This window comes from Ochotona curzoniae, unplaced genomic scaffold (assembly GCF_017591425.1).
Source record: "Ochotona curzoniae isolate NIBS_2020 unplaced genomic scaffold, NIBS_Ocur_1.0 contig_2210, whole genome shotgun sequence".
Classification (NCBI taxonomy): domain Eukaryota; kingdom Metazoa; phylum Chordata; class Mammalia; order Lagomorpha; family Ochotonidae; genus Ochotona; species Ochotona curzoniae.
Window position 1 is genome coordinate 27,200,967 of NW_024465369.1, and position 19,922 is coordinate 27,220,888.

At 37.7% G+C, this 19,922-nt stretch overlaps 1 protein-coding gene across 2 annotated transcripts in view; it reads right to left on the reverse strand.

The window, feature by feature from the left end:
* The window catches only part of GRB14 (growth factor receptor bound protein 14), a 122,411-nt gene that overhangs the window by 59,939 nt on the left and 42,550 nt on the right, over window positions 1-19,922 (reverse strand). Inside the window, exon 1 of one of the 2 annotated variants that reach the window (XM_040972044.1) lies at window positions 5,333-5,548. The exons of the other annotated variant lie outside the window; for it this stretch is intronic. Coding sequence (XP_040827978.1) covers window positions 5,333-5,413 — 81 coding nt within the window. The 5' untranslated portion in view covers window positions 5,414-5,548. Of the gene's footprint in view, window positions 1-5,332; window positions 5,549-19,922 lie in introns of those variants that run through there. 2 annotated transcript variants of the gene reach the window in all.

Consider the following 19,922-nt stretch of genomic DNA (forward strand, 5'->3'; position numbering starts at 1 on the left):
GAGACGGCTCTGCAGTGCATGGGGCCCAGTGATTTTTGCAGGTAGAATTCTGAGTTGCATGGAATTGAAACATGGGCTCCTGTCCGTTCTTTGTCAATTGTTAAGGAAGACATCTAACCCCTCCAACCCAATTCTCCTCTTCCTAAAATGGGTTTGGCCACCTTCCTTGTAGGGCTCAATGAGAATTAAAGAGAATGTATAATCAGTACTGAACCTAATCTAATTACTTTCTATTTTCAGTGGTCTGTGTGGGTGGCTGTGAGTATACAAAATTGCCCACACACATACGATGGCTCCAGATGATGATAATGAAAAGACTTGAGTATGTAGTTTTTCACCCCCTTGTAAATGAAACTTGGGAATAAACAAAAGAAAAGCAACAGAGAGACAAATAATAAGAATGAACTATCAAAGTTAGTTCATTGTTTAAAGAGCTCAATCTCATTTTCTTAAAAACCCTGTTTATCACATAATTGTAACTACAAGTTGAGTGTCCCTTATCCAATATACTTAAAACTAAAAGTGCTTTCCTTCTCTTTATAACTCTGACTTTTGAATAAAAATAGATAAATTACTTTTTAAGAAATTGAGAGATAAATATTTATTCAATGCCTGGTGAGTTTAAGGCACTTGTGGTGGAAGTGGCTAATGACCCCACAGTAGTCACTCCTCCCCACTTCCTTTGTAATGAATCTGGAGAGCGAGCAATGTCCTGAGCATGAGGTCTGTGTCTTCTGGCTTCCTTCACGTGACACCAGGGTATGATGGAAGACAAAGCTCCTGTTTATTCAGAGTGCCATGTTAACAAAGTAACCTAGTCAGCTTGCCCTAGGTGCCAACAATGTGAGCAGAATGACATAAATTTGCATATATCTTTCCATAAAAAGGTAACAGGACTCATATCAGGAAAATACAGTTGAAAGCAAGGAGTTTGGTTGCCTGAAGACGATACGGGACTGCGCCAATGGTTTTGGACTAATCTTGCTTGCAAACTATAAGGAAAATAATTCCCTTCCCTGCTAATTCTACTGTACTTCAAATTTTTTGCTTATGTGAAATTGAATTTTTGACAATAGATGACAAAAACAGCATTTTACTGAATGAATATATAAAATAATATAAAAAGATACAGAGATAATCACCTCATAAATTTGAAAACCCAAGAAATAAAGCATACACTTACAGGTAGGTAGAAAGGTTTACACAATATAAAAAGTAAAAATAAACAGTAAATGAAAAGTAATTGAAAAAGTAAAATAGTATAAAAAGAAAAATAAAACTGATGTGACAGGGTATTAGCTGCCGACCTGACAAATGAGTAACAAAGATTTGTGCGGTAGCACTGAATCAAGACTCTGAGAAGATAAATGTATAGGGATAGCCTCAGAAGGCTTTGGGAGGAGACCACAGCCTGGGCTGAGGCTTTGACAAGTGGAGGAAGGTGCTGGTGGAGACCACAGAGTGTGACTCTGGGAGCAAGAGAACAGAGACATGGGCATGTAAATCTATTACAAGATGCACTCATGAAAGGGGTGCTCCAGCAGAGAGTTCCTGTGAAACTACTGGAACCATGGGCCATGCAGGCCCACACCATACTGCAGGCTAGGCACTCTGGGACTCCAAATGTGGAAAAGTTTCTAGGAAAAATAGAGATCTGGTGATCTGCACTCTTTCTACAAGATCATTTTCAGATAAGCACCAAGGACTTTCAAAGGATGAGTATATGTGGGAATTGTATTTTTTAAAGATTATAAATTTTAAGAAAAAATCTGTTGTCATGTCATGCTTCTTTTTCATTGAGATTGCTTCAAGTTTGTGTGTGCTTAGGAACATGTCAAATTGTCATGTAGACAATGGATGTGAACATTCTTGCAAACAATTTGAAGAACATTGTTAACCAGAAGCAGTCTGGAGGGATTACACACGCAGACCCACAAAATCGGGAATACATGCCACTGACTGCAGTTTTCCTGAAACAGTATCAATTTTAATTTTTATGTAATTCAGATATAACAATGCTTTTGAGTCTTTCGATAGCTTCCAGGATCCTTACAATGTTTTCTTGATATATCGTGACAATCCAGGGATTCCGGTGTAAATTAGCTTTCCATTAGGTTGTATACACACACACGCACACACGCACACACAGAGCTGCTTACAGTTGCTTTCTGAATAAAATGTTTGCTATGCTAGAACATATGGGAGTTGGTGGAGATGCAGAGGAAGATGAAAGGATTTGCCTAAGCTAATTCCAGACTTGGAGTTGAATGGCAATTATACACACCATACGGCAATTTCATTAACATACTAATTTCAGGAGGTAACACATATCCAGAAGAAACACACTGGAAGTCATAAGACCTAGATTCTATTTCTAGCTCTGCATTGACCTTCTGGGTGACCTTGCTTAAGTCACTCAACACCCAATAGACTCAGTCTTCTCATCTGCAGAAAGAAAGAAAAAGAAACAGAGAGGGGAAGAGAGGGAGAGGGAGAAAAAGGGAAGGAGAGAGAAGGAGAGAAGGAAATAAGGAAGGAGGGAAGGAAGGAAGGAAAGAAAGAAACAAGCAAGGAAAGAAACAGGAAAAAGCAAAGGTACGACCCAATAGGTATCTGAGAAGAACACTATGAATAAAGGATTCATTCTGAATGATTGCTAAGGAAGTGATCACTTCTGAGCGACACAACTTAACTCTCCCTGCTACAAGTCTAATGCACTGCAGTCAGGGAAGTCCAATCCTAATAGAATTAAAAGCGAAAAACTGAGTGACAGTCTAACGAAATGCCCTGCTCATCAAAGACCAAAACTGACCCTACCACATTGAGGACCATGTATAACCAGTTCCTAAACACTCCCAGGAGAAGTGAGACACCTATAGGTAAAAAACAACTCAGTCACATGAATGTGCCATTGTAGAAACGCATTCAACCATTCAAATGGTTAGGATCTCAGCCGGTAAACTGCCTGGGAAAAGCATGGTTCAAGGCGCAGGCGCTCCTTCAATTATCCACCTTCAAGCGCCACAATCCCATATGTGCACCAGCTGCTCCTCTTCCAAAACAGCTCACTGCTTGTGGCTCAGAAAAGCAGTATGGATGTCCCCAAGCCCTGGGACCCTGCACACTCATGTAGGAGACCAGAAGAGGCTTCTGACTTTGGGTTGACTCAGCTCTGGCCACTGGAGAGACTTGGGAAGTGAATCAGTGGATGGAAGATCTTCCTCTTTGTTGTTCCTTCTCTCTGTAAATCTCTTTAGCATTAAAAATAAATAAAGCTTTATAAAAAAAAAAACAGCTTCGAGATGAGCAAGCTTTATACCAAATTGTGGAAAAAACACCCGTGTTGCTGGTAAACGAGAATTTACCACTGAAATACCTAAGAACTGGTTGTACTATTTCTAAGATGTTTTTAAACACATGGTAATTGTATAAGTAGAGAAATTTCCTATCTTGAATAAGAATAAAACTTGTTTTTTATATGACCAGATAATACTAATATTTTAGTAAGGAAAATTCAATTACTTGAGCACAAGAAAGATACTGAGATTTTCAGAGAAATTTAATAGACAAATAGCTCCTCCATAAATTAAAATGTTAAGAGAAAGAAATAGTAAATATGCTATTTCAGTAAATAATAGAGTACAAAATTATATGAGCATTCATCTTGTGAACTTGTTGCAAAGGAATAACTTGATTTGGGCTTAATGTATTTTGATAGTCCCTAAAAATGATAGCACCCTTAAAAAACATTTTATTTTGTATCTAAAAATGACCTAGCATTTCAGTTTGGCCATAGAGTATAAAATACATTATCTGATTTTTACAATTACAGACACAACTAAGACTGACTAAATGATTTTTTGAAAACTCCTCAGCTATTGTTGAACAAGCAATAACTTGATCAAGTGAGGAACCAATGACTCCTGGAGGTTAAATCATTTCACAAGGCCACACGGCGAATACACAGAGTCTAAATGCTATGCTTTCCACTAGACCAATATGTCATCCAAAACAAACGAAATACTTAGTTTCTTGGTCAGTCTTAACTGCAATATTACCTAGATAAAGTAGAATTCAAACCCACAAAAAAGTGTTTGACATAGGTTAACAAACTTATTTCACATGCCCCAAATGAGTCAGACAAACTAGACTGCCATTTTTCTAGCATTCTTAATTCCAATTCAAAATCAAGATTTAAGTTTGTAGCAAAATAATTAAATTTTCTTAAGCTGAGAGAAGGGCAATAAGATAATAAACACATGTTGAGTAAATTCTCATATAACTATCCTGGGTAGTAAATGGTCAACTGGTTTTAAAAAAAAAGCAGCAGCAGAAAACCTAAATATTAAAGACAACACACACACACACACACAAAAATGCTCCTTTAAAAGATATTTTATTCGTTGGATTTTGTCATGTTTCAAAGAAACAACTTCACCCCTGACTTAAAGGAATGCACTAATAGCTAACAATTAACCATTAACAGGTTAGGGCAGAAATAAACATTACAGTTTCTACTGCCACCCATACAGAAACCATATCGCACAAAACAGCTTTCCGTACTTTCCTTCCCTCCATGCAAGAGATTTGACTGTTTGAAGAGAATGTTTATATTTAGTGCACTTATAATGGAAATTTAGCTACATTATGAGGTGTATTTAACATTTAGTAAAAAGCAATGTCACAAGTAAGACATAAAAATATTTATAACATTAACTACATCTAATAAATATTTTCATACACATGATTGATCACATTAATAATTAACAGAAATCCTTTCAGAGAAGAATTTAATGCAAAGTTATTTTTTTAAGACAAAGAGAAAAGTCAGTAGAAATGGATTGAAACTTGAGAATAATGAACTGGTGACATTTAAACAATAAAATAACTAGACAGTCTATTCAACAATGAAGAGATGGATGTATTATGAATTATACTGAAACAAACCACTCCACAGTAACAAATTTAAAACATAACAGCTAGCAGATTTTCTATTTAGCTACAGGAAGAGGCCTAAAGTCACAGAAGAAGAAGGGGAAAAAAGCCAAAAGCCACAAAGCTTCTTCATGGTTTCTAAATCACAATAATCTGAAATTTAGAACTAACTAGTTTTTACATGCAGTTTCTTTTTTTCTCTTTCCACTTTAGCCATGTCCCAGTGAAGCATTTGTCCTGTTCAATACCTATATACATCTTTTGGTTACTTATAGCCTCAGTGAAGTACACAGTCTCTCTCAAGAATACGTCACTAAAACGTCTAATGTATTAACAAACACACAGTAGCAAAAAAGTAAGAAAAGTGAAAGAGAAAAAGTGGAAAGAAGTCACATACCCTGTTCTGCAGAACTACTGGCGTGACTGCAGGCAGAGTCACTCTTCTTGCACTTAAACTCATGCCTGCCTCCCTTAGCATGATTTCCCCTTGCAGGTCATGGACGAAATGAAAGAATCTGTAACGGTCACTCCTTGGGAACTTCAGGACTCAGTGCAAAGGAGCAACCAGGGAAGTAATAAATGTCACCCTGTTTATGTGATTCCCATCCACCCCAAGCCAATTAAGGATGGCCGTGGGACAGGACAAGGCAGCAACCAATCAAAGCCCGGAAAATTCCGTCTTTGTCCTTGGAAACACATTCTGATACTTTTGTTTATGATATTTAAAGAAGCAGATTAGCAGGCATCTAGTTTGCTTAACTTTTTTTTTCCAAAACAGTGCAATTCAATGCCATCTTGGTTGATGAGGCAGTTTTGTCTATAATAAACATTTCAACATATGGTGGATAAGCAACTGTCCACATAGGCCTGCTTAAAGCTTAAAGATATATAAATGAGCCAAATTTATTCTGTTCATAAACTGATAAATGCATACTTGACACATAATACACGAGGCACAATAAGGAAAGCTAAGGTGCTGACTTTAATTTTTACGATATAATAAAAGAACTTAAGGTATATTCATTCATTTTATCTCCTCAACAGATAAAATTTTTGCACTGTAGATTTTAAGGCTATCCTTGAGGTCTTGTACTGCCAAAATCGACCCATTAATTATCACTTTAAAAATCAACTAAAATAAGGATGTTAAATATAAAGAGGAAGAAATTAAACTATAACATAGGCATTTTAAGACCTTACATTATTAAAGAGCACAGATATGTGTGACTTACTATTTTATTCCATTAAAGTAACTCTAATAATAGACACTTCTCACTGAATGTATCTCAAAATTTGAATAACCATTTTGGATTTTGTTACAATACCTAAAAGCTTCACTATAATGTTTTTGGGGAGTTGATGGAGGTTCACGACTAAAAATATTCATGGTCAACAAGAAAATTTTCAAACTAAAAATAGCCAAAATGAAAAAAAAAAGTGTTTCAATGTTAACATTAGTCAAGTTTGACAAAGGGAAAGTCCCTTCAGAGTACACAACACCTTGACAAGCTGCACTAAACCTCGTAAGTGCTCCTCAGTCATGACTCACCCCAATGACCCTCAGTCTTTGGCAGAAGAGGAATTTCTCATAATTCTACCCGACAGCATGATTGTTGTGGTAACAAGGAAAGACAGATATTCTCAGCAACCTGGATCCAAATTTTCCATTTCATTATCTAGACTGCTTCCAGGCAGGGCTCATTTTACTGCTTCCCACTTGAACATGTTTTATACACCTACCAAGCTTGTATTTCTTGAGAGAGGGGGCAGAAAGAGAAAATACAACTCCATGTTTCCCTACTTTGAATTCCAAAACCTCCAAACACTCAATCTCTCGGAATAGAACCTGCAGGCAGCAGGTATATACAAAACACAAACATGTATTAATACATTTAATATTTGCACCTTATCTAGTTATGTCTATCATGGTCTTTTAAAAAAAAAAGTACCAATAAAATTCTATGAATGCAGGCATGGGGATACCATTTGTGCAGTGTAAGATTCTGCTCTACTTAGAGCCATTTTTTGGCAAATCAACAATTGCAAAGCCCATGAAAATTACGTAATTTTTAAGAAAATCATCCATATTATTTGGGTTTTTTCTTTTTTGCTCTTATTTCCTCAGTTTAGAAAAAGTGTTATCTTTTGTTTCAAAGACCCTATTTGGTCTCCTTTCACTAAATCATAAAGCATAAAGTATATACTACATCCCGAATACCATTGGTTACGATGTGGTCACTATTTCCATAAGCTGGGCTGAGCTCAGTGGTGATGAAAATACAAGTATTCAGCATTCACCAAGGTTGAAGAAACTCCACATTAATGATGAAATCAGGGTAGACTTCAAGGAAGAGTTGATATTTTCTTTAAAAAGTTACTGAAGAAAAGAATACGCAGACCTTGGAAACTGATGCAGATATACGATGCAGGTCTCAAATCTGACTGTTTGAAATCTAAGCAACTATCATACAAACAGGCCTGCTGAATACTGGACTAAATCCTTCATAACAAAACACTGTCCAATTCCTGTATTAATTACAGCGAAATATGCCTGCTCTGGAAGTATTCAAAACACACTTGGCAGACAACTAACTGTTTAAGTGGAATAGTTCATCTCCTTGGAACACTCGAAAATTGAAGTTTCCAGATTTTCTGTGAAAATCATGAAGAACAAAATTCAGTATTCTGTGACTCTATATGGCTATAAAAGATGCCAAAAATGAATCATACACTTCTCATAGTCAACAGAATAAGAAACTAATGAAATGGCATGTGTAGTTAGAATGGGGGAAGGGTATCTCCTATTCCAGTAATCCATTTTGGGTGTCCCATTGACTATGCTTTACTGTGCTTTGAAACTAGGTTAGACACTCATTCAAAATTCTTGAGCCTATCTTTTTATCATCAGAAGTTACGCTATCCCTCACTTTACCTTGTCAACTGAGTGCAATTTCTTCAGATACATAATGGAAACAAAAAATTTGACTAACACGAAATTATTGTAGGTATCAAGAAAATCAAGCCTGCATAAGGCCTGCAACAGCTCAAGGAAGATGTTGAAGAAAGTAAAGGGCTCTGTTCAATTATTTCAGAGAATCAGGTCTAAGACTTATTCTTTGATGTAGGTCTTTTATCTCCAAAAAGGAAATTTTCACATTAGAGGTATTTTTATGTGACAGGACCAATAATGAAGTAATACATAACAGCACTGTATATTTTTTAGATTATTCCTCAATATTTTGGTAGAACAAAATTCAATTTTGTTGCTAAAATATATGTATATGTTCACACATGTGAAGAACAACAAAAATAGTTTATCACTATGAAAAATAAATGCTGGTAATCAGACAAAAGAGGACCCATAATCGATTGGGGACGTGTTAACTAACACAGCCATTATGGAAAAGAGCCTGGAGCCCTTCTTCCAAAACAAAAACTCGGAAGGCCAGAATTGTGGCACAGCAAGTTAAATTGCTGCCAGGATGCTAGCATCCCATATCCGAATGCCTGATTTAAATCACAGCTGCTCTGTTTCTGATGCAACTCTCTGCTAACGCATCTGAAAGGGCAGTGGAAGAACGCCCTACACTTGGCCCTGGCCACACACGTGGGACCAACATGGAGCTCCTCACCCCCGGCTTCAGCCTATTCCAGTCCTAACCATTGCAACCTTTGGTGAATGAGACATTGAACGGAATATCTTTCTCTTTGTCTTTTACTCTATGTCTGTCGCTCAGCCTTCCAAATAAATAAAATCAATTTTGACAAAAATAGAACAAAATAACAACAAAATTAGGGCTACCATATGATTCAGTCATCCCAATCATAGGTATATATTTAAGGAAAAAAAAATTAACGAACCTCCTGGAGGCATCTGCACTCCTACATGTATCATGTCACTATTCACAACAGCCAAGACATGGAAACAAGAAGTATTCATTAATGTGTGAATGGATAAAGCAACTGCAAATACACAATAAAATATTATTCAGCCATAAAAAGAATGAAGTCTTTTCATTTGTGACTATATATCTAACTGCAGAACATCAATATAAAGTGTAATAAGCCAGGCACATAAATAAATAATGTATGCTTTTCATTCATATGCAGAAGCTAAAAGGCTGATTTCATAGTAGAAACAGGTAGAGTAGTTACTAGAGGCTATTAAACATAGGGCAGAAGGAGACAAAGGTTGAATTACGTGTATCAAAATACAATAACATAGGAGGAATAACTACTAGTATCGAGGGCAGCATTGTTGCACAGTGAACTATGCCATCGCTTGGGCTGTCTGCATCTCAAACTAGAATTCTGGGTCAAATCTCAGATCCTTTATTTCCAGTCCAGCTTCTTACAGAAAGGTAGTATATGGTAGCTCAAATATTTAAGTCCCTGACATCAGAAAGGCAATTCACAACAGCTCAAGTATTGAAGCCCCTGACATTCATGTTGCAGACCAAGACAGCATCCCTCAGCCATGGATTTGTTCAGGTCTAGCCCTGGCTGTTGTGTAAGGGAACAGTGGATAGATCTAGTCTGCCTCTCCTCTCTCTTCCAATTTGCCTTTCAAATAAATAAATCTTTATAAGAAACAATACAAAATTTACAAACGTTAATTGTCCTGATTTGACCATTGCAAACTGTGTGTGTGTGTGTATATATATATATATATATATATCACAACATATCCCATAAATATATGTAATTTTAAAAATCATAATTCTGAACAAAAAATGTTGTTTTATTCTAACAACTCTGTAAAATCTGAATTATTTAATTCCATTTACAGATTCGAACAAAAGCCACTCTTTTTATACTATCACTTTACTATTTGTCAAATACTAGTCTAACCCAGCTTCAGCAACAGGGTATGTATTTCACATTGTTCAGAAAGTAGGCTCCATGAGTGCAGAAATATGTGTAAGCTCTCATTAAACAACATGGTAATTCACCCAGAAACTTTATGCAGAAAACAAAACCCTCAAAGTAGAAAAACATGTTTGGATATTTTCTAAGTCCTAAAAATTCTCTTTCAGACAAGTAGTTTCTTGTTTTACACAAGACGCACCTGCTTTGTCCCTTCATCTCCCCAACTATTTGTCAGAATCCATTCAGCCAGGAAGTCATTCCTGCACCTACATTATAGCATTCTTTGTTTTGCCTATTTTCAGGATTTTTGGCTTTCTGTTTGTCACATCTTACCCTTTACTTACTAATGTATTGCCTTTCTTAAATCCTTTTATTGGGTCTACTGTTACTGCACCCCACCTCCTCTGCCAAAGCAGCCTTGAGGGGAGACCTAGGCTCTTATTTCTCCTGCTTCTCCCAGGATACTAAGTAGAGTGCTCTCTGCACACAGTTAGGCATTATGTTCTAGTACAATCAACGTGGAAAGACTAGCCACTCCTGTTACATGGCAGACAAGCCTCCTTTCTCATCCTAACAATTCTTAGCCTCATAATTTAGTCTGAACAAAAACACACAGTCTCTTTGTAGCAACATTTGGATATTCTTTCACTGACACAGTTCTATTAATGGTTGACAGTGTGAATATAGTCCTGGGAACTCCTGTGTCAGGAAAACCTAAAAATACTTTGTTATGCAATTAATATGTACTCTAAATTCATAGAACTATAATCAGAACCTCTACTTCAACTCATCTCACTTCATAAGACCCATCACTTCCTTGAGTGTGTGTCATAGTATCAGTTTCTCCACATTTGATGAGCTACATCTGATTTATCGCCATCCCATTTTCAACCTCTGCTCTAACAGTTCTCTCATACAATTATGAAAGTCTAGGATTTTCACTAATGTAAACTTTACTATAAGTTATTTTCTTTTAAATACTGCTTAGTGATCTGGAAACTCAAGTGAAAACAAATAGTACCAAATACTACAGTTCATTTAAGTGTTTCAAAATGGACCTATCTACTGTATACTTCAAGCTATTTTCTAAAATTTTTATCCCTGCCTAACAACCAACTGAAGTACCCCCAGAGAATACTCAAAACCTCAGATGCTCTAGTTCCCTGTATAAAATGGCACAGTGTTTCAACATAACCTATGTATATACTCTTCAGCACTTGAAATTACAATTGCTAATACAGGAAAAATGCTATGTAAATATTTGTTAAACTCTACTGTTTAGAAATAACAAGGGAAAAAAGTATATGCATCCTCATAGAAAACACAAATTTTTTCCAAATATCTTTTGATCTGTGATTGACTGAATCTGCAGATGCAGAAGGAGACGTAAAGTGCCAACCATATCATGGAGAGGACAGCAGGCAGGCACTTACACACATTTACAAGAGACGGAGCCTGCAACCTCATGGTGAAGACAACTACAGTCAACTGCATGCCCCTGGATTAACCCTCAGGTCTGACTCCTGATTCCAGTTATCTCCTATTGCACGGTCTGACAGGTGATGATGATGGCTCAAGCAATTGGAGTCCTGACATTCATGAGGAAAATGTGAACTGTGTTCCATCCTGCCTCTAGCACTGGTACAGCCCCAGACTAGCCATGCCCAGCATTAGCCACTATGGGGTCTAGGGGAGTGAATCAGCAAATGAGAGTAGGGGAAGGAATCTATCTCCACTGCAGTTGACATCTCTGTTTCTTCTTCTCTACCTTTACTTGTATATGTGTCTCCATCTCGCTCTGTCCTTTTGTCGAATTAATAAGTGTTTTACAACAACATGATAAGGTTTAAAATTGTCTATAAATAAGGAAAAATTTTAAAAATTAAAAAAGAAAGAGCTTAACTTCTTTGTGAGATATCTGGTAAAAACCTCACAGATTCTTTTATTATTATTATTACTTTTGATTTTATAACACAGTTTCATAGGCTCTGGGATTCCCCCAACCCCTCCCTGTACCCATCCCACATGGTGGATTTCTCCACATAGTTGCAGTATTAAAGTTCAAATCCAATCATAATTTGTTCATTACAAGCATGCACTTTGCATAGTGTCCAGCATCTTATTGTCCAGATAAATTCAACAGTTTCTTGGGGAGACCATCTCTGGTCTGAAGGCAGAGCTGGCAGAATATCATCCTGACCAATTAAAAGCCACAACATAACATCAACAACTGTTTACAACCTTATGGAGTTAAATGACATGGTATTGAGTGGCCAATATATTAGAAAACGCAAGTTTTCTAACCACATCCTGTGCTTACTTCATTGACATTTCAATTTTCGTTTATACACAACTGGCTGCTATACACCTTAAAAGGCTATAGGGTACTATTCAGCTGTCTCATGTCTAGTTTCATTTTTGAAGTAGTAGTTTATACTGTTGAAGCACAATTTTTACTGAACTTGGTGGATTTGGGAATAGTCCATGTTGGCTTACAGCTCTAACAAGGCATATGTCAACAACTGAGGTGCAGAACAGTTTTAGGAGGGGTGTGCAGAAAAATCTTCAATAACTTAGTGAGGAGTAACTTATGTTCATGTCCCACCTAGTAAGGTATATGTGAGTTGAGGCTAACTGTTTCTGTTTCCTGTTTAACCCCACAGATTCTTAAGTGATACTAATTTCAACTTAAAAATAAACAAAAATATGGTATGCAGATTTTGAGTTGTTTGAGTGTTCTCCAGACTGATTTCCATAAAGGCTGTACCAATTTGCAGCTCCACCAGCAGTGGAGTAGGGTTCCCTTTTCCCCGCATCCTCACCAGCAAGCGTCGTTGGTGTTCTTGTTTATGTGGGCCAATCTTACTGGTGTTAGGTGGTACCTCATCGATGTTTTAATTTGGATTTCCCTTATTGCTAGGGAGCTGGAACATTTTTTCATATGTTTGTTTGCCATTTGGACTTGTTCCTTTGTGAAATGTTTGCCCATCAGCAGAAGATTGGATAAGAAAGCTTTGGTTCATCTACTCCATGGAATACTACTCAGCTATTAAAAAAAACAAAATGCAGTTCTTTGTGGCTAAATGGGCACAACTGGAAACTATAATGCTAAGGGAAATGAGCGAATCCCAAAAGATTAGATACCACATGTTTGCCTTGATTTAACCTGTAATTTTTTGTTTGGTTGTTTGTTATTTTTTGAACCTGTCATTGATACTGTCTCAACCCAGATGTTTCGAAGAAGGGAACTTGCATTATTTTTAACATATTGTTTACCCAATACTATGTCAATTAATTCCATAATGTTGTATATTGATACTGAGGCCTTGTTGGGGCTTTTAACTGACCGGATCTTTACTCTGTTAGACCTATCTTCAGACCATAGAAGGTCTCCCCAAGAGGCCACTGAACTTATCTGGACAATAAGACGCTGAACTTTATGCTAGGCATGTGTTTGCAAGCAATGAATCTCAACTGAACTTGAACTATGGTTATGCAACAAGGTGGAGGAATCCACCATGGGGGGAGGGGTATGGGAGGGGTGGGGGGAATCCCCAGCGCCTATAAAACTGTACTACATAATACAATGTAAGCAACAATAAAAAAAAAAAAGAAATGCATCTACATTCCAAAATTCTTCCTAATAAAAATTTAACTTCTGATACTCAAGAGAATCTGAATAAATAAAAAATATATTTAAATTAAAAAAATATATATATACACAAAGGTGAATGTGGAAACAAAGAAAGGAAAAAAACAGGGTTTACATAGTCATTCTACATTGTGCTAAGGGGCTGGACCTCGTCCTTAAGGGCAGAGATATTTGAGCATGAAATGAATTTCATCCCAGTATGGAAGATAAACTGTCTTGTTTCTAAGAATCCTGCACAAAATGCAATAATCATCAAGAACACATGAGAGAGGCTAAGGGAGACACTGCAGTTATAGGAAGAGGAATAGGGCCAAAGATGCCAGGGGGTAGACCTTGTACAAGCAATTACTCAAGTACACATTAAAGCCATAAAAATTGTTTTTTCTTTATACAATAATGCAACTTAAAATTACAGGCCAGAATAACATAATTATGACTACATATTCTTTAAATTTCACATGCATTAGATATGATCTTTTAAAATTTAATTTCTTAAGAATTATTTTTATTTGAAAGATTTACAAAGAGAGGAGTGCTGGCTCATTCCCCAAATGGCCACAACGGCCGAAGCCAGCATACAAGAACTTCTTCTGGGTCTCTCACATGCGTGCAGGGTCCCAAGGCTTTAGACCATGCTCAACTGCTTTTCCAAGCCACAAGCATGGAGTTGGAAGGGAAGTGGAGCAGCTGGGATACAAACTGGTGCCCAAATGGGATCCTGGGTGCATGCAAGGCAAGAACTTTAGCCACTAGGCTATCGTACTGGGCCCTAAATCTATCCTTAGGAAAAACAGCCTTTCTTCATTAACCATTGACTTTCTTTATAATCACCTGCTTAAGATCAAACTGATAAGATAAAAAAAAGAAGAGAGGGGAATGGGAGAATAATTTGCTTGCTGAAAAAAGATGATATTCTCTTCTTTTCATACAGAACTACGATAAGATAGACACTTTCAGTAGAACATAAAGCAAAAAAGACTTCTAGAAGCTACAAAGTCTGTGGGACTAGGCTGATAAAAACATATGAAATGACAGACTCTATAAACAAGCAAAATGATAGAACGGAGAGATTAAAAATAAAAAGAAAAATAATATGAGAGAGAGAACTACATGAGAAAGAGGAGGGTGGAGAGGTGGAAGTCTCCAATACTCTGAAATCCCAGGATTAAAGTTCTTACACCCTGCTAAGACTCATCACAGTGTGTCTTATAGGGAGATATAAGATACAAGAATGCAGAGGCTGAGGTCATCCAGAACCTGGGAAAAGATTACCCCTAAAATATAAGTAATCCCACACTGATAAAAATAGTAGGCAATAAGAGGAGATCAAACATCAGCTGCCAGAGTACAAGAGATTTAACTGCTCTACTCTGAACTGTAGAGTGCAAGTAAACAGAAAACAAGAGTAAGAAAACCAGTCAATGTGAGAAGGAAAAACACTTTAAACTGAAGAAGCATCAGACCACAACAGAGATACAAAAACAGGTACAGGAAATCTAAATCCATGTAACTGGGGTACTCACAAAAGGAAAACAATCAACACGCAGGACAAAATGTAAGAAAATTTTTTGTAATAAAGGACTTATTGAAAGATCATTCAGTTTCCCAGAGAAAGTCAACACTGAGACTTCCTAGTGAAAGCCCTGGAGTCCTCTGCACAGCAAGACAAAAACCTTCCAGTAGCTTATCAGGGATGCATGTAGGGAGAGCAGCTCCAGTTCTCCATAGGTAATTTCACAACAGGGGGCAATCACAGCTTTCTCTTTACTCCTCTGATCAAGGAGGCTCAACAAAGGCTCCCAAATCATTGAAGAAAGAAAACAGCCAGGAGATGTGTAACCCAGCCAGATTCAGTGACCACAAAGGTCTCATGGGGTCTTTTTCAAAGATAGCTCTAAGAGATGGCTAGAAAAACTAGGGAAAGAAGTAGAACAAGTACTGAAACCAACTATGAAACTAAATTTCAATAAAGCACATGATTATGAAGTTATAATAAAATATAAAGTAACTTAAGTCACTGTAATAAAAACACGAGAAAAGGTTGATAAAAAAATATGTAACACATAAATAGTGAAACATACATAGAAGTGGAAGAATCATGGAGGGAGGGAAAAATATCAATGTATAAAACCAGAAATAATTCCAGAAAAAAAATGAAGAATAAATTGAGGGAATCATAAGAAACGACATTCTTCAGTCTTATCCAAATAAAACTTAATTAAATGGATAATTTTCTAGGGCAAAAGAGTTTGCACAAATTGACCCCAGAAATTGAAAATTTCAAGGGGACTAGCTACCACAGAAGACACAGGATGCTGTTAAAGATGCACTCCCCTGAAGATGACACAGTACTAGATAGGTTAATTTACAAAGAAAGTACATATAGGGCCCGGCACGGTGGCACAGTGGTTAAGGTCCTCGCCTTGCACGCCTGGGATCCCATATGGGCGCCGGTTCTATCCCAGCAGCCCCGCTTCCCTTCCAGCTCCCTGCCTGTGGCCTGGGAAAGCAGTTGAGGACGGCCCAAAGCTTTGGGACCCTGCACCCGCGTGGGAGACCCGGAAGAGGCTCCTGGCTTCGGATCGGCATAGTGTCGGCCATTGCGCTCACTTGGGGAGTGAATCATCAGACGGAAGATCTTCCTCTCTGTCTCTCCTCTCTGTATATCCGCCTTTCCAATACAAAAATAATAAAAATAAATCTTAAAAAAAAAAGCATCCAGAGTGCTTCAAAGAAAGTATGAATATAGCTAAGAAAACTAAACAAACAAGATCAATGAGGAGAGTTTTTACAAACCTGATAAGCTAGCATACAATAAAACCAGAGTCACCAAAGTTTGTTTTTATAAAGAACTGATAGACTCATGTGTGTTTGTGTGTGTGTGTGCATGTGTGTGTTACTAAAAACAAATGGAGGGAGGATTAAACGAAGATCTGTCTCTTCCCTCCCTCTCTCTGTCATTCTGCTTTTCAATTAATTAATCAGTTTAAACAGTAACTCGCCTTTATTATTTGAGAAAAACTTAAATGCCTTGATGACTTGCATTGGAGGTTTGAATGCCGGTCAGAGTGCAATTCTCCATACTGTTCAAAGAAATATGAACGGGGATAAACTTCTTGCGGTGAATTTGGCAGTATCTGTAAAAATCTTGAGAAGGTACAGCCTTTAACACAATCACACCTTTTCCCAAAAGTATAAACTAAACTGTAGACAAACCAGCATAAATATGTGCAATGACACTAACAGCAGATGGCTTTACCCAGTATGCCACAATACTAGCCCTAACAATTTATTTTGGTTAGTTAAAAGGCAATGAAAGAAAGATAGGAAAAAAAAAGAAATCTTTCATCCAATCGGTCACACTTCAAATGGCTTCAATAGCCAGGGCTACCCCAGGCTGAAGTCAGAGCCTTGAAAGTCCATCCCGGTCTCTCACCTCGGCGACAGGGTCTCAAGTACTTGAGTCATCTTCTGCTGCTTCCCCATGCACATTTACAGGGAGCTGGATCAGAATTAGAGCATCCAGGACTCAAACCAGCACTCCAATATAAAATGCTGGCATTGCAGGCAGTGGTTTAACCTACTATACCACAATCCCAGCTCCACAATTTTATTTATAAACAAAATATAATAAAATTGCTCTCTACCCAAAATCCTTTTTTACTCTCTTTAACCAAGCAATCTGCTTAAACTACAATCTAACATCTCTACAGAAAAAGCTTTAATCCAGCCCTTTTATCTGCAATCTCCATAAAGCTAAATGAAATGGACCTCATCATCCTTCATTATATTTGCCTTCAGCAGTATACTGACGCTCTTGGCTATCCTCTTATTTGGCCAACTTATTCATGCCCAAGCTTTCGCAACTACTTTACAGATAGACACTCACAAATGTTGATCACCTGTGTGGATACAGATCTGTGAAGCAACAGACTTACGTAAGGTGTGTGTAAGTGGAGGACTTTAGCCACTAGGCTACTGCATTGGGGCCAGAGTATTTTTTTTTAAGTTGGATTTATTTTTATGTGAAAGGAGAATTTACACAGAGAAGGAGAGAGATTGAAAGAGCAGTATATTCCATTTGTGGGTTCACTCTCCAAATGTCATACCAGCCAGAGTTGAGCCATGCCCAAACCAGCAGCCAAGAGCTTCTTCCAGGTCTCCCATGTGGATGTAAGGTCCCAAGGATTTGTTTCATCCTTCATTGCTTTCACAGGCCATAAGCAAGCAGCGAGACTGGAAGTTGAGTAGCCAGGACACAAACTGGTGCCCATATGGGACACCGGCACTGCAGGAGGAGGATTAGCCTATAAGCCGCAAAGCAGACCCCTAGGAATCATTCTTATATGCACCAATATCCATATCCATTATATCATCAAATCAATCAAGTTATTTGCATCTCATACTGTATACTCAGGAATGAAGTGAAACCTCACTATCTCCATGATCACAGACTTCCCCTGGCCACCACACTGCCATTAACACAGCTAAGAGAATACAGAGCTCTTTCATGTCAGTGGGAAGATTGTTCTTCCTTCCTTTCAGTTGTATCAGAGCTATGCTTTGGTTTCCTTACAGTAACAGTAAAGAATATGTTATGTGTACACACACACACATACACACACAGAGTGCCTAACTTGCCTCATTTATAATGATTTGACTTAAAATATTTTGAACTTTATAATGCTGCTCTTTTCTTTTCATCCAGTAATCAGTTATCCACTAAACCACATACTGAACACATAACACAGGTGTGTTACAGTTAATATGACACAATTCCTATGAAAAGTTACATCAGTGCAGCAAGCTAAGTAATTTAAAAGTTGCACAAATTATGTGCATTCAAAGACATCAGAATGTGGAACTACAGAGATCAGTGAAGACAAGTTTAAAGAAAATTATTTGAAAGAGTTACCAAGAAAGAAGGAGAGACAGACAGAACTATCCCCATAGGTCCACTCCCCAAGAGGTCTCAAAGGACTTAAGTCACCCTGAAGCCAGGAGCCAGAAGCTCCATACAGTTCTCCTATATGGGTGGCAGGAGCCTAAACACTTGGGCCATCTTCCACTGCTTTTCCCATGCCATTAGCAGGGAGCTAGATCAGAGTGAAACAGCTGGAGCAGGAACCAGCACCCACATGAGATGTCAACGTTGCAGGTGATGGCTTCAACCTCTATACCATAATGCCAGTGACAGTCCTGACAAAGGCTTTTTAAATAAGAAGTCACAAATCTGGAGCTTAAAAAGAAATTTTCATTAGTAGAAATGGGAATCAGACAGGACTTCAGTGAACAGAAGGGATTTTCTCTGGGAAGCACAAGTAAGCCACTTGGATAAGCCAAAGGAATATCTCATTGGAACCAATCTTTTTAGCAATTTGAAAATTAAGCTGAGAGAACTGAATGTTAATTTTGTAGGCAAAGAGTAGCTAATGAAGGCTATTTTAAAAGATTTATTTGCTTATTTAAAAGGTAGAGTTGCAGAGAAAGAGAGAAAGAAGTCCTGCATCTGCTGGCTTATTCCCCTACTAGCCACAACATCCAGGGTTGAACCAGACCGATGCGAAGAGCTCTATCCAGGTCATCCACATGGATGTAGAGGCCCAAGGACCTAGGTATCTCTCACTGCTTTCCCAGGTGCATTAGCAGGCAGGTGAATAGGAAATGGAGCAATTAGCATAGACCCATATCCATATGGGATGCTAGCATTGCAGGTGGCAGTTATGCTCATCGTGCCACAATGCCAGCCTCATCAATGAAGGTTTTTGAGGAGTAATTGGATATGACCAGAGGTGTTCTTTGGGAAAGATAAATCCAGAAGTTATTTATCAGATGAATCCATAGAGAAGTACTACAGATAGCACAAATTTCTTTTAAAGACTACATTAAAGCAAACTCTAAGAATCACTGCTACTTAACATCCTCTTGTTGCTATATATGCTTTGACACTTTTCTATATTCTGAATCTGTCATATAACACAAGCTATACAGCATCCAGAGAAGCTTTCAGAAATGAAGCAGTGCTACCATGAAACAGAGTCATGTCCAGTAACCTTCATGCTAAAAACAGCCTAGACATCACTTTAAGTGCCAGAAATCTATATTTAGATTCAAGTGCCTTGATCAAAACGATAAGCTTAAAGGAACAAGGTATCTGAAGGAGAGAAAATAATTGCTATGTTTGGCACTGGCCTCCTGGGGACCATAATTTCCAGTTTATAATGCAATTGATGATCAAAGATGTTAAAGGTTAACGTACTCAAAGCCACAAGCCTGACATCAGCTTGGCAAAATTTGGACCCAGAAGGGGAAAACAGAAGAGAGAAAATAATGAAACACATAACGTTCTCTTAGCTGAATAAAAGACTGCAAGCCTCAGAATAAATGAGCTTACCAAGAACAAAGCAGGGATAATTTTCTTTAAAAAGATGATTTTAAAAATAGTTTAATGAGATATCAAACTCCT